This window comes from Sphaerodactylus townsendi, linkage group LG02, assembly GCF_021028975.2.
Source record: "Sphaerodactylus townsendi isolate TG3544 linkage group LG02, MPM_Stown_v2.3, whole genome shotgun sequence".
Taxonomy (NCBI): Eukaryota; Metazoa; Chordata; class Lepidosauria; order Squamata; family Sphaerodactylidae; genus Sphaerodactylus; species Sphaerodactylus townsendi.
The window spans coordinates 73,652,036-73,668,299 of NC_059426.1; the positions used below are offsets into that span (position 1 = coordinate 73,652,036).

General features: G+C 43.4%; 1 protein-coding gene across 1 annotated transcript in view; it reads left to right on the forward strand.

Moving 5' to 3' along the window:
- The window catches only part of MYRF (myelin regulatory factor), a 121,896-nt gene that overhangs the window by 69,996 nt on the left and 35,636 nt on the right, over positions 1-16,264 (forward strand). Inside the window, exons 4-7 of the mRNA XM_048484557.1 lie at positions 562-623; positions 7,271-7,571; positions 11,216-11,388; positions 11,741-11,864. Of these exons, the coding sequence (XP_048340514.1) occupies positions 562-623; positions 7,271-7,571; positions 11,216-11,388; positions 11,741-11,864 (660 nt within the window). The remainder of the gene's footprint in view (positions 1-561; positions 624-7,270; positions 7,572-11,215; positions 11,389-11,740; positions 11,865-16,264) is intronic.

Sequence of the window (16,264 nt, forward strand, 5' to 3'; positions counted from 1 at the left end):
AGTGTAAGCTGCCGGCCAAAAGAGAGAAGTCTTATTAGGATTGACAAAATGGCCATGAAATGAGATGCCTATGAATAAAATCAAAGGGCTCACTGTGGAAATGATATAGGCCAGGCAGTGGGGATGAGAAATCCAGTTGAAGCAATCCCAGATTCCCACAGCTGGAGTTGCTATACTGTCTAGTTTTGTTGTTAGGTGTGGGGAGCTCCCAAATACTTAGTTCTCATATACTGATGTACCAACAAGTCTTTTGGGAGTGGTGAGGGATTGGGGTGTGGCTAAAGAGAAATTTGGTTCTTGGAGACCTACCTGTAGGATTCCCAGACTGTCTTTAGTTTTAGGAAAAACTATGAAATCACTGTCCAAGAAAAAATGCATGTGGATTCCTTTGCTGGGCTCTGCCAGCTGGGGGTGCTGTCAGCAATGGGGTTATCCTTAATAGTGTACCTACCCCCCACCCCCATAGAGAGATTTAAAGAATATTTTGCATTCTTTTGCCTTATCAATTTTGCTAGAGGCTTGTTTGACCTTTTCTTCTATTTTTTCTCAATTGCTCTTCAGCACTTTACCCGACTCTCCCCCGGATTCTGGATCAGAAGCATACTCCCCCCAGCAGGTGAATGGTAAGCGCTAAGATTAAAACCTATACTCAACTGACTCCCCCCCCTTTTTGGTTGGCAAAAGTGGTTGGCTCTGAAATCTTTATCAGTCCGGGAGAAACAGACCGCTTGCAATACGTGAAGAGATTATCAGTTAGTAAATATTCTTAGACTTTCACCTATTGTTTTCTTGCTACTCTTTGGAAAAAGTAGGGTAGGTGGGAGAGAGAACACGGGAGGCGTGTGGGATGACAGAGGTCTAAACCTGTCTTCAGAGACATGAAAATAGGTGACTTCTGCCAAGGGAAAACATGAAAAGGGAGTGCACAAGCCTCATTTTCTTGCTGGGAGACCTTGAGAATTATGTAAAAACAAGTCTATTCCGGAAATGAAAACTGAAACAAGGAGACTGTCATGAGCTTGCTGTTTTGTGGTGAGTACACGGTGAGCATTCTGCCATCTTACTGAGGGCTCTCTTCCATTTTCTTTGACATTTTATTTTCTTTGAGAAATCGTATATGCCTAACCAGAAGCTTCTGTCCCCCCACCTTGTCTTTTGGGTAAGGTTTGCCTTGTTCTGTCACAATCCTAGCCTTACGTCCTTGAAGTGAAACAGGAGGGAAGCCGGTGGATGTGGTCATGCCCCACCAGCTACATTTGCTATTTCATTATGCGATTCTTGTCAGGAGATTTAGAAATTTAACATGCTAGTGAATAAGTAGTGTGTGGGCGGGGGGGGGGGGGCATGAGTGTGTGAGACAGGAATCTTCAGAAGTTTCCCCACTGGCCCCTTCCTTTAAAACCTCAGCCCTGATCGTTGTGGAAGCAGCTACTTCTTCTTTCTCCATGGAAGAGGTCAAGAGTTCTGTTTATCTCACTACAAAAATCCCTGGAATTTCTCCTGGCCCTTCTTTAAATATACCAAAGAGGCTGGATTATTCACCGCAGAGTGAACTGCTTTCCCTTGCCGCCAAGGCAACAGCACAGTTCTTCAATCCTGTGGCAGGAGAGTACATGGCCGCATTCATGTGAAGGAAGAACATGGCCTCAGACCTTGCAGTGAATGGGCTCAGAATAGGTTTGAGATGTATATGCAGAGTCTTTCTCTATGTCTTTGCCTCTATAGTCTTGTAGTTTTCTTGGGCTGTTCCCTAATTTTTTAGGAAGGTACTCAAATGCCAGACATCCTGTAGATGCAGAAGGTGAGCTGAGACTTCCATGAATTCATTTACCATGGCAGCATGGAGGTTTGTTCTTCCACAGTGCAGTTATCCAATTTGCATTCCTAGACTTTGACTGTTAGACCTTTCGTTTTGACCTCTGCAGCTCTATTAGACTAAACTAGCACATTTAGTTTTGACTTCTGCACATGATAAAGCCCAAATCTTATTAAAACTAAAATAATGTTGGTGGTTAGTCTGAAGTGCAAATAGCAACAGTAGCTTTCAACATATAATAAACTTCATGGGATAACTGTGTGTTCTGTAAAATACTTACGTTTGTGTCTTCTGAACGTATTTCTATTTATTTATTTAGTTTCCTTTATACCCCACTTTCCTCCCAGTAAGGGTCCAAAATGGCTTAGCACATTCACCCCTTTTCCATTTTATCCTCACACAACCTTGTGAGGTCAGTTAGAACTTGTGACTGGCCCACAGTTGCCTCACAAGCTCCCATAAAAGAGTGGGGATTCCAAGGATGTCCCAGATTCTACTTTGACATTCTAACTACTACCCCATGCCTTTTTTTTATTAGTTTAGTTTCATTGGAAATTGATTCTAGTAGCCTGTGGATGATTTTTTTATTACAGAACCTTCAGATTTCTCCATGCTGAGTAATCTGTTACCTGCAGACTTGTCTAATCTTCCATCTTGACTTCAGCTAATTAATGCACAAATTAAAATATCATCAGTTCCAGTATGTGTTCTGGAGGCGAAAAAGAGGGGTGGGGGCTTCCATTCTTCTTTCATTATGATGGTAGAATTATCCCTTATGATCAATTCTGCTTCAAAAGTTACTTCCCATTCCATTTTTCCTATTACCCTCCTTATGAATCACTTCATTATCAGATTTTTGCTTCTTCGGAATGAAGCAGAAGAATGAGACCACCTATAGAGAAAAGGGACAAGGACTGATTTTGCTGTGATTTGTGTAAATTCATTTTGTGTGTGGAACAGTGATTCCTTCTCTCAGAAGTACAGCTGATCTCCAGACTACATTGGTTTCCCTGGAAGAAATGGCGGCTTCTGAGACCAGGCTGTCTTATAACTAGAGTATAGGAGAAACCATTGGTGTAGCTACCATGGGGAGGGGAGGAGACAAATGCCCTGGGTGGGCCCCCATTAGGTTACGTGGGAGGTGCAAAATTGCCCCCCACACCCCTCCCCGTTTCCCCCTCGGCCGGCCTCGGCCCCGCCAGGCTGCTCCTTCAGCCGGTGGAGGCTGAAGGAGCAGCCTAGTGGAGCCGCCACAGGTAGTACTTCACAGTTTGCCAAAATGGAGTTTGGTAGGTTGAAGAACTAATGGCTGCGGATCAAAGGAATCAGACAGCGAGGATAAAGAGACAACTGAGTTTGGACAATGGTTGAATTTCATATTTTTCTTTAATCCAACTGTGTAGTTTGACATTTGCCAGCTCATCCAGTTGAGCCCTTTGGAGATAAGGTGGGATATAAACAAACAAATAAACAAACAAACAAATAAAGGCTTCAAGTGATCAAACTGCAAGTGTCCCCTTCATCTGCTGTGAATTAAAAGTTGGGACTAGACCAGTTGTAATAGTCCTTGACAGCTATTTCTAATTAGAAAATAAACACAGTACTGTGGGCACACAGACAGAATAAATGCCTCTTGAAAAACTACTTCTAAAATAGCTGTAAGCAGTCCCTCTTTTCTCCCAGACCTTTAGTTTGTATATTATGCAAGGCAGACTATTCAGCAACAAAATATTTCATTTGTCTTTAAAACTTAAGCAGCTTGTCTCACTTAATACTGGATTGGGGGCAAGCTTTGTATCTACAGCTTCTAGGATTATTAGTTGCCCCATACCCCTCAGGAGCTAACAATTTAAGGCTGCGTTCTCTACTCCCAGAGCTCATACAATTGAATATTTTCCCAGCCTCAGATGGTGATACTATTAATGTGGCTGTGCAGGAGAAGTCTTAGGCATCAATGTGTATCTTTATTACCAGAGAAAACAGGGTTGTAAGGTAGATGCTACGTGTTTGTTTGTTTTTGGTGTGTGTGTGCCATCAAGTCATAGCTGACTTATGGTGACCCCAAAGGGTTTTCAAGGCAAGAGACTAACAGAGGTGGTTTCCCATTGCCTGTCTCCTCATCACAATCCTGATATTCCTTGGAGATTTCCCATCCAAGGTCCAACCAGGACCAACCCTGTTTCGCTTTGGAGGTCTGATGAAATCAGGCTAGTCTAGGGCCATCCAGGTCATGGAGGGAAAAGTGAAAAAGATATTTCTAAAGCAGATCATCGACAGTAATAGCTTCAATATGATGTAAATACTTTCTTTTTGCCATTTGCCATCACAGGCAACTTATGGCAACCCTGAAGGATTTTCAAGGGAAGAAATGTTCTGAGCTGGTTTGCCATGGACTGCCTCTTTGTAGCAACCCTGGTACTTCTTGGTGGTCTCCCATCCAACTACTGACCAAGGCCAACCTCTGCTTAGGTTTTGAATGTGATGAGCTTAAAGCTAGTTTGGGCTATCTAGGCCAGAGCAAATAGATAAATGTTCCAAAGTGAATGATTGAATGCCTTCTGTTTGCACTTCACCAACCTTCCTCTTCTGTGTGCTGAGCAGGACAGCCCTCTGAAAGGAAAGTATTGCCTTAAAGTTGTACTTCTAAGGAGAAGGGGATTGAGCTGCTCTTGCTTGGTAGATGGAACAGGGCTCTCTGCACTGCTGATCTTCTACTTTGTGTGAAATATCAGAGATGGGAATGAGAACTTCCCCACCTGAGCATGTGCATGAAGGACCACTGGCTATCTGAACATGTGTGCTAGCCATCTGTCACAGAATCTGGAAAACAACTGAGGTCTGGTAGCTTTGTCCAGTTTTGGATTTTGAGATCATATTTTACTATACCTTGTAGAGGTTCAGTTTTCTTTTTGTTCTTGGGTGTGCTACAAATCAAACCTAATAAAAGAGCTCCTGCCAACACACACACACACACACACACACACACACACACACACACACACACACACACACACACACACACACACACACACACACACACACACACACACACACGCTGACAGAGCAGAGCCCCCTGTATCTGTTGTTAACTTGAAATCAAACTTCAAAGTTAAGTAAAGGTCAGTTTTGTTGTGCTAAGGAGGCTTGTGAACTTGAATGAAGGGCTTTCATGAATGCCCTCCAGCCTGTTTCCTGAAATGTACAATCTTTATGTGCCCTGTAGACTTACCTGCTTCAGGCCGTCTCTTCTGCAGGAAAATCTAAGAAAGTTTGCTGTGGTCTCACTTTTAGTCCTCAGATGTGATGCAATTAGTTGTTATTGTTGAAATCAAAAGTTACTCTCTCAAGTCCTTGAAGTGTCTCCTGCACAAGAAAGCTTGAAAGGAAGCACAGAATCAGCTCTACATATCTCATTTTGTAAACATATTCATATTTCAGACACATGAAGACAGGGAGGTTTTCTACAAACAGATCTGTGTTCCACTCCCATTGCTCTCTTTAGTCTTTGTGTAGATTGTACTGCACTTTTCAGCAATTTTTTTGCCTATCCAGAGTCTACCAAAAAAGGTGCAATTAAAAATTTAATATGACATTCATTTTTCCCCAGTCTAAAATATGTAAATCTCTGATACATATCAAAAGTTTTTGTCAGATAAATTTTACAGATCAGATTCATATAACTTCTCTTTCCAGTACAACACAGAGCTGTGTTCCCTTGCAAGAGCATTTAAACCTATCCTTTTGGGAGTTTGCCTTTGGTTGACTTGTTGGACCACAACACTGATCTTTCAAAAATGTGTTATTTCACAGTCCATTTCTGATTACCTTTTGTGATTATACTTCAGTAACTCTCTTATCATTTGTTAAAAAAGAACCCTGGTCATTCAAGAGGGAGAAGAAATTGTCCATGTGTGGCCAGATTTGCTCTTACTTTAATAACTGCAGGACTTTTGCGATCTACTTATTTTTGACCTCATGGATCCTAAAGGGCCTTTGTGTATTTTGAGGTCAAGGTCATGCTATCTATGTAATGTGTGATGCCCTTTGACATTCACGCGAGGACAGAGAGCAGCTCTTGCAGGATGGGGTTAGACTCAACAAGCAGTCTGCTGCTAAAGCAAGTCCCATCTTCTCTCCACTGTTACATAAAAAAAGAGACCCCCCCCCCCCTTGCTTCAGACCAGAAGATGGATCTATCAGGGCATGCTTAAGAGACCTGGGAGCTTTTCTGTTTTGTGCAGATGAGCATATACACGTGCCTACTAATATCCTTGGCTGTCTTGCCAACTAGAATCTTGGAATTGCCCTTGTTTTCAAATTTGCTTCATATTACAGAGATGCTACATGAGATAAGTTTAAAGAATGGGAAAGTGTTTGACTTCATAAAGGAAAAAAAATCTGGAGGAGTTTAGCCTGGAATCTGACAAGTTCTATCCCAGTGGTTCTCAACCTTCCTAATGCCACAACCCTTTAATACAGTTCCTCATGTTGTGGTGACCCCCAACCCTAACATTTATCCATTTTGCAGATGGAGAACACTGATGCAGAGAGTCTAAGGCGACCCCTGTGAAAGGGCTGTTTGACCCCCAAAGGGGTCCTGACCCCCAGGTTGAGAACCACTGTTCTATCCTATCCCAACAGGGTCTGTCTTGAGCCTGAATGGAAGGAGATACTTTACACATTTATTTATCTACCTTCTACCCTGTAGTCTGAATGGTCTGCAGAAAGAACAAACAAATGGAAACTGTACAAAGGAACTGAAAATCTAGTTAAATATTAATCTGAATCAAACAAAAGATGGGGGACCAGAGATGCAAACATGCTGGTAGACAGGCAGCAGTTGTAGGTTCATTGGATGGTAGCACATGGCAGGTGAACACATATCCCCCTGGGCTTTCAGAAAGGCTGCTAAAATGTATTCTTGTGATGTTAATTAAGAAGGAGACTACAGCTCCATTCTTAGGGCTTGTCTGCTGGACACACCAAGTCCTTAAGGCTGCATTAAACCAGGTTTCACTGGGGAGAGACATTGACTCCATGATGCTTGAAGGACCATAGATGTTTATCTCACACTGGGATTCCTTGTTGCTGGAACTTATATGTGCTTCCAAATCTCACCTTTTCAGTTGAGGGGTGGGGAATACCTGATACTTCTTTGTTTCCCCTCTTGAGGCTCCTTCAGCCAATTGTGATCTGCTTGATTGCCCTGTCAACACCTCTTCTGGTCTTCATATCATCTTGGGATGCAGGGAAGTCCTTCTGTCCCCTTCCCTACTCATTATGTTGGTATACATCCTATGTGACGGTCTCAACTTCTGGTTAATCTGACTGCCTTAATACTCTCAAACTGCTCTGGGGCAACTAGGCTTTACTAACTTTAAAAATGGGAATATTAATGAAGATGGGGATGATTTGTTTGAGTAATCCAAATTGATCCACTCTTTTGTCTTTTAGATCCCCACCTCCTTCGAACCATGACTCCTGAGAATATGTGCCATGTGACCCCTCCTTCCCGGCTGGAGCATCCTCCCCCTCCTCCCCCTCCCCCTCCACCATCCCACCTCCAGGGGCCGCCACCTCATCCACACCAGCAGCAGCATAGCCACCACTATCCTACCATGCAGCGAGACATGTACATGAAGGCTGAGCCTCTGATGCCACAGTTTACTATTGGACAGGGCATGTCACCAGGGGATCTCCACCATGCCCAGCAATCACAGATGCTTCACCAGCTTCTGCAGCAGCATGGAACAGAGTGAGTTCTTCAAGCAAGGAGATACAGAATAGAAAGAGGGTGGAAGTACTGTTTGAACCCCAGAATTCCTGATAGTTGCTTTGCTCCTTTGGTGCTCTAATAGCAGGCATGATCTTGAGTGATAGTAACAATCTGATGTCTTGCTACAGTTCAGAGGGTTTGGTTCATGTAACATTAAGAAAGTGAAGGATGATAAAATGGGACCTGAGGCGGTCATGTTCTAGAACCAATTGTGGTGCAGGGATCAGCACAGTGACAGTTGGGCCCATAAGTGTTGCAGTTCTGAAGATGAGAATGCAAAACTATACTGCAAAATTGTATACCGGTATGTTTAACTGTTGTGGTTTCCTCCAAAGATTCTGTCTGTCAAAATAGACTGTGTCCTCAATTTTTTGTTCCTAGTAGGGTGTTCTCTTTCTTTTCCTCATCTAAGTGTCTAACTGTTCTGAAAAAGTATCCTGGTAGCAGAAGCAACTTTCACATAATGGACAGCCATAATCAGTGATTCAGAGAAGCACACAAGATCAAATGGTGTCCTTGTCCTGCTTCTTTCTGCTGCCCTCCCAGAGATGGGGTTCAGCCGGTTTGGCCTGGTTCGGCTGATCTGGTTGTTAAAAGTCCCCTTGCTCCACCTGCCCTGGGAGAAGGAGCACTGGGGCTTTTAGCACCTCGGAGTCCGGGGCAGGGAGGGAAGCTCTGGCTCAGTTCTCCTCCCCGCTCTGGGCTCCTGGGGTGGGGAGGAGACTTCCTGAGCCGGGAAGCACAGGGAGGTGGAGGCAGCCGGGAAGCGCTGTGGGGGCTGACTGGCTGCCCACAGGAGCCTCCGGTGGCTGCAGCCCTGCTGGAGGTCGCCCAGGCTTCCCGGCTGCTGCTCTAGCCCAGTAGGCCATGTGGCGGTGGCCTTCCTGGACTACGGCAGCAGCCAGGAGGGTTGGGCGACCTCCAGCAGGGCTGCAGCCACCAGCAGGCCGTGCAGCAGTGGCCTTCCCAGGCCGAGAAAGGGCCCTCCCAGGTGTTGGCTTTCCCGGGCTGCCCACCCCTCTGGCGGCTGGCAAAAGAAGCCCAGCCCCTTTGGTGGCCGGGTGGCCAGCCCAGAAGCACGCGGGCCAAGCTGCAACTGCATCCGCCTTCTTCCCTTGCCTTCCCCCGGCCCAACATCGAAAAGGTGGCACAGCAGCCAGGTAAGTGGACGGGGGGTGGGGGTGGCAGCGAACCAGTAGCTGAATAATTAAAATCTCACCACTATACCCTCCCCTTTGGTTCATGCAATAAATTGCCTTGTGCCCTGGGATTTGTTAGAAAGTTGTTGAATTAACTGATTCAGTAAATGGTACCCAGAATTAACCCAACTGAAAGTGCTTCGTGTTCAACTTTATGGTAAAAGCCGCCAGTAAGAAACATTTTAAAAAATCCTGACCTGGGTAGCCCAGGCTGGGCCAGTTCAGAAGCTAAGCAGGGTCAGCCCTTGTTGGTGCTTGGATGGGAGACCTCCAAGGAGTACCAGGGTTGCTTTGCAGAGGAAGGCAATGGCAAACCTCCTGTGTCAGCTTCTTGCCTTGAAGACATGCAGCACTTCCCTATACCAAAGCAGGTAAAAAGATGGAGCAGAAGATGATGATACCAAGAAAATGAAATCGTTACTTTATATTTTAATAACACACATCTTCATATTTTTAATAACAACTGACTTAAGTTGACTGCATAATGTTTTTGATGCAAGAGACTGTCAGAGGTTGTTTGCCATTGCCTCTCTCTGTATAGTGATCTTGGATTTCCTTGGTGGTCTCCCATTCAAATTCTAACCAGGACTGACCCTGCTTAGTTTCTGAGATCTGACTAGCGTGGGCTATCCAGATCATGAAACTTCTTTAGGGGCATACGAAAACTCAAATTGAAAACTCCTCTCTCTCTCTCTCTCTCTCTCTCTCTCTCTCTCTCTCTCTCTCTCTCTCTCTCTCTCTCACTCACTCACTCACTCACTCACTCACACCATCCATCCATCCATCCATCCATCCATCCATCCATCCATCCATCCATCCATCCATCCATCCATCCATCCATCCATCCATCCATCCATCCATCCATCCATCCATCCATCCATCCATCCATCCATCCATCCATTGCACTGTCAGCTTCTGTGAAACCAGGATAATTCAATTTTTCTCCCTTACCCTGGAATTCTTCCTCCCAAAGGTATCCCATGTGACTCCTTTTATTGCCTGCCAAAGTCACGAAATTTGACCTCAACTGATTCTTTCACTGGCAGGGCAGAATGTATTTTTCTTGCCAGGGTGATCAGGGGAGGGGTCTGAAGATTACCTCATCCAGTCTGCTGTCATAAGATACAATGTTCCAGGATCCTCTGTTCCCCCCTCCCCACACCATTGTATACAGAGGTCACCAGAGTGCCAGTGTTGGGTGGCATCATGATGCCAGGTCAAACTAGTTCAGACTTAATTGTAAGATGGAGCCATGGGAAAGGCAGTGTTTTCAGTAAGCCTTAAAGCCTGCTCTTCTAATATAGTTGAGATTAAATTACAAAAAAGTGTATTTTAAGAGCACCTCTGTGTTTTTAAATAACTCTTAATTGTAATAATTTTACCCATATATCAAATACGGTTTTCTCCCTTTTCTAAAGCAAAAGGATGTGTCCTTTTGATTTGGATGCTTATTTCATAGACCCATTCAATTGTTTATGATATTAATTACTGAGAGCTGCACTAGATGTTGCATACACATACATGTAATATACTTCTAATAGCCCCCCCTCCCCAATACACAACTTTGAGATGGAGTGGTGTGGAACAGGAGTTCAGTGTGTAAATTTTTAATTTATTCCCCATTTATCACTTCTTTGCTTCAAGAATGTATTTTAAAACTCATGTAGGGAAAAGTGTAGGGGTTTTTTTGCAGGGGGAGTGGGATTTCTCCATATTGTTATTGTCAGTAGGTGCTTTTTCTGCAAAGGACCACGCAAGTAAAAATCTCATATTTTGGGTACACATGATCTTTATAAAAAAGTTCTTTGCTGATAGAAACCAGATGTCTGAGAACATTCCACAGTGCATTGACACCCTTCTAAGCCCATTGACTTCAGTAGATTTAGAAGGGTATAAGTCTTCCTAGGATTATGCTGCTAGTTTAGCCCCTGATGTGCTGACTTCCTATGTGCAGTTTTTGTATGGAGGAGTGTTCAAATATGTAAGCATCCGTCTCATTTAGAATCCTCTGAACACTTGAGAGTTTTTCAGTTCTCTGGGTAGGGGGCTGTGTTTTCCCTCCCTCTCAAAAGGGATGGCCACTTGTCAGCAACATGCTAGCTTTAGATTTCCTGCATTCATCCAGGGGGCTAGAACAGGTGGCTTATCAGGCCCATTTCAATGATATTCCTTTTGGAGACTGCGTGGTTGGAGAATGATGGAGAGATTGTTTCTGGTTGGTTGAAATCAGCATCCCTCCTTGGCACAAAGTTAAAAAAATATCAGTTCATCAGTGCCTTCCTACATGCCCAAAGAGATATGGGATATTCTATTGATGCTCTCTTTGTGCTCTCATTAGTATATAATTTGGCCCTTTTTCTCACAATGTGGAATATTCTCCTGTCAGCCTCCTTCTGTCTCAGTGTATACTTTTGGTCCCCACAGCCTTCCAGTACACTCTGCCAAGAAGAGGAAGCATTCTGGGTCTCCCCCAAGTACGCTTAATGCCCAGATGCTCAATGGGATGATAAAGCAGGAACCAGGTACCGGGTCTGTACCACTCAACCCTGACAGAGTCCAAACACCTCCCTGGCATCAGCAGGGAGCACTCTCACCAGGTATGTGGTCTTTGCCCCTGCTTCTTCTTTGTATTACCAGTATCCAGATATTGTTTGCATTCTGAATCGGTAGGGAAAAGCCATGGTGGAGTTAGAAGAATGGCAGTGTGCCTTGTGGAGAATGTTCTGGTACCAACAGAGAGAAAAAAGAGTTATCAGCAATCAAAAGCACTGAAAAAAAGAACAAGTCCCTGTTCCTAGGTTAGAAATATTTCAAAGTGATTAGGGTTTATCGGAGTACCCCATGGCAAGGGAACTCTGCTAAGGCAGAATAGGAATAAATAACTTCCTTACAACAAGCATGTGTTGATTTGGGGGCACACTTAAACATATCTTTTTCCTATTGTTACAGGTTTGATTCAGGACAATGACAGTTTAAACGGCTCTTACCTAGATCCCAACTATCAGTCTATAAAATGGCAGCCACATCAGCAAAACAAATGGTCGACTCTTTATGATGCTAACTACAAAGAGCTGTGAGTATAGATGATAACCTTATGACTATAGGCAACCTCCTATCCTCTCCAGCTGAGAGGATAATGCTTTGCCTTTCTGTTCCTTTTCTATTAATTCAGGTTTCCTTTTCGATTCACTCAAGAGGGGTACTGTTCTTAGATCTGTGGGCCTAAGAAATTAGAATTTGATTTAAATGAAAGGCAAAAACAGCCTCAAAAGGTTGGGGTTCATCCACCTCCCTCCCTCCCTCCCTCCCTCCCTCCCTCCCTCACATACATACATACATACATACATACATACATACATACATACATACATACATACATACATACATACATACATACATACATACAATAACTACTACTACTACTATTACAGACTAATAAAGATTGCTAGTGGTGACCCATGAGATGTGTGGAAGTATCCCTTCCTCCCTCCACCCTTCTCGCACTCGCCCACCAGGCCAGCCACTCACCCACCAATCCACCTGCCTACATCACTTCTGCTCTTCTTTCCCCCGGCTGCCAACCTGGCTCCCATAGGGGGAGCAGTAGTGACTCCTACTCTTGCGGAGGAGAGGTGGTAGTGGTGGGAAGGTGGCACTAGCTCCCAGGTTCTCCCTGTCCACTTGCAGCACCACTGCCTCCTCTGCCTATCTTGCTCAGGTAGCTGTGCTGGTTCCCCTCCACCTATCCTGTCTCATGCATACTGATCTATTAAATTCCCCCTTTCTGTTTTTTTTTTAAGTTTGCAGATTTTTCTCCATTTCCCCAGGTTTGTAAAAATATCTGTTTTTCCTCTATATGGACCTAATCTGTAAATTTAAGTATCTACAGATGGGCCATGTTTAGAATTAGATATGGTGCTTACTTACAAGCACCTGAAAATAATGTTTGTCTTCAGTATATGTGTACCCCGCCTTTTAACCACAATCGTGAAGGCAATATAGAACAAATCACAAGAGGCATTTTGGGAAAAGATTGGGTAAGCAAAGAAGAGCTTAAATTTATAACCACTTTTTCTACCATAAGGAGTCTCAAAGCAGCTTACAAACTCCTTTCCTTTCTCTTCCCACAACAGATGCGCTTGTGAGGTAGGTGGGGCTGAGAGAGTTCTGAGAGAACTGTGACTAGCCCAGGGTCACACAGCAGGCTTCACAGGGAACACAGCAGGTATACAAATCCAGTTCACAGATAAGAGTCTGCTGCTCATGTGGAGGAGAAGGGAATCAAATCTGGTTCTCCAGATTAGAGTCTATTGCTCTTAACCACTACACCACGCTGGCAAGAAGCTGGCAAGTACTTTGATTTCTGGTAGGAAATGGATTGGAGTCCCTATCATTGCTACTCTCTCTTGAAAAGAAATCCATTATGTGAGGAATCAGTGGTGAATTAGGTTGGCAACAGAGAAGAGGAAATTAAGCTTGGGAAGAAGAATATCCAAGGGATGCAGTGATCAGGGAGAAATATGAGTGTGGGCATGTATCATTGTCATCCTCAGAGTCCCTTGCTCTGCATGTGTTGACTGCATTTTATGAAGCCATTGCAGGAAGAGAGCGGGCAGCCTGACTATGAGCATCCCCACAGATTCTTCTCTGAGTCAGCGGACAACAATGGTTGCCATAAACATTTGGGAATGGTTACCATAAAAATTGATGAATGAAGACTCTAGAAAAGGGCATGTCAGGCAGAGAGTGGAAAAGAAACTGAGAAGGAGGGCGGTGAGGAAAAGGCAAAGAGATAAGGGATATAAAACAAAGGTTAGGTGTAGTGGGAGTAAGCAAAACAAGGAAGAGTAAGTCTTTGGAAGCAACAACGATAGAGAAATGTAGACATAAAGAGAACTTAGGCAAAGATACATGGAAAAAGCAAAAGAGCTGGATGCTGTTGAGGGGGGAGTGGGCCACTGGGCATGTAGGTAGATGAGGATAATGGGAGAATCAAGGAGCTGAGAGGCAGTTGGTCATGAGGCAGACAAAGGAGAGCCACAGGAGGTGAGCGCAAAAGGCAGGGAGAAGTGAGTGAATGCAGCTCATGGGGTGAGAGAGACAAATGTTCAAAATGAAACCATGTAGATCCTCCCCACATTCCAGAAAGGTGATAGAGAACTGGCAGGCGGCCAGACAGATTCCAGGAATAAGCCTCCTCTCAAGAATGCTCTCCACCCCTTCCTTTCTATGCAGCTTACATCTCCTGTTTGGCCCTGCTTGGGAAGTTGGGGAAGAGCCCTTGTTGCCTGTGGTAGCAAATAAGATGAGATTATTATCTGGCTTCATGAGAACAATGTGGAAGAAAGGGCCAGTGATACGCGGAGGCCAGCTGTGGCATCAGAGGGAGGCTGCCTTTGCCTGGCCCAGAGCTCCCAGTCAGAGCACTGTGTCCACAGCTGCTTTCTCAAGGTCTTGCCGAAATAAATTTATCTGGGGTCCTTCAGAGTCTGTAACGGGAGTAGAATATTTATTTAGTGCACTAGCCAAAGGCCAGAGTAATCTGAAATAAATTTTCAAATGTGAAAAGTTCCAACAGTTTCCTCTATGCAACAAAACCCCCCACAGAAGTTTCATCAAGGTAGGCACAGTTATTATCTGGACACCAAGTAGTATCTAGTAGCAAACATGACTTTAATGTTATTTAACTGTACTTAAATAGTTGTTTTAAAACAATTCACATTAATCTTTAATCATGCAAAGATGATAGATTAAAAAATTGTTTATCCTTTACAGTTTTTATTTGTTTTAGCCTGACGTTGGAGGCAACTCTGAGCCTTTGTGGAGAGGGCGGCATACAAATTGAATTAAATAAATAAATAAGCAAGCAAGCAAACTATGGCAAAAATTGCCAGTATGGTTATTTACGGATCTCTACACACTAGGTGTTTTTTAATGAACTGTAGCAGCAAAATATAATGATTATAGGCTAGAAATATATCTTTTTATTAGCTCTTCCAGGCATTATTCTATTATTTCATTCCGTCATCTTGAAATCATTACTGTTTACCCAGCTGAACATGGGTCCTTTCTGTTACTTTATGCATAACTCCACTGATCATTCCATAGTATCCTCTACTGGCCTTTTGGGAATTGCCGGCTTCAAATGAGGCAAACCTCCTCTGCTCCAAACTTTTAAGCTACATGTTTTAAATTTGTGTATTTGACAGTAACAATAAGAATTTTTTGCAGAGAACTCTAGTTTCAAGATAAGTGGTGCAGTTAGCTGTACAAAACTACAGGGGAAAAATATTTCTTAGAAGATGGAGTTAAAATGTCTTTGGGCATATTTTTCTGAATACCCAATGGTTTTTCAATTCAAGCCTGCAACTTTTGATTTTTTTAAAAAAAAAGACTCATCCCATAAAAATGGATAAAGGGAAGTTAAAGCTGCATTAGCCCAGGAAAATTTGGCATAGCATTAGCTCATTGAAGAAACCAGTCCACCTTTGTTTTACGTAGTGTTCCAAGCTGTGCTAAGATTGTAGCTTCATATTTAAAAGTTGGTTGCATTTTTTTTGAAAAAGAGTTCATAGCTCAGCTGTAGAGCATATCGTTTTGGACTTGGAAGGTCACATCCCACCCTCTCCAGTTACTCAGATTTCAGTAGCAGGAGAGCTACTTAGAGTCCACTAGACAGAGTCTAATATAGACCAATTGCCAGAGTCAGTAATATTGTCCTAGATGGACCAAAGGCCCAATATAATATTCAGTTTAATTAAATTACTTTAAGATCACTTTTTATGTCTATATATGCCCCTGGCTTCCTTTTTTTGTCATTTTAAGATGCACAAAACTCCGTTTTGCAATTGCAAGTTGAGACAGGCAAATCAAAATGAAAATCAGGATTCTTAGGAGATAATATGTTTACAATTAATAAAATAGCCAACAGCAAGACATTCGCTAAGGAATCTCAAGTCCTGCTTATAGTATGTCAAGAAAACTTGTGCTGCCACTCTCAGTTTGGCTTCCTTGTTATTCATAGTCCAATATATTCATAATGACACTGTGCCCATCTACTCATCCAAAAGGCTTTTACCCCAAGCACATTTGTGGAAGTAACTTCGCTTGAAAATAATGGGAGTTGGGCATCAGCTCTATCTGCTTGCACCTGGCAAGAAGGTTTATAAGTCTTCCATCTTTTGGCTCTTTCCATCTTGGGAAGGCAGGGGGGAATCTGCTTGAACAGAATCGGAAGGATTTTCCTTGACTCCTAGAGTACATTTTATGGCCCAGAATTCTAATGCTTCAGATTTTTACCATAGCAACAAACTCATTTTTATAGGTCAGGTATCACCAACACACTCCAGGGAAGTCAACAAAACTCGGTAGGCCATCAAGATTTTCGTCATAAAGTCCTGAAGAGCTGCATCCCATTTCCATTTTAAACGCGTACAAAAGAAAAATTGCCATTAAGTTTAAATAGCAAATTAC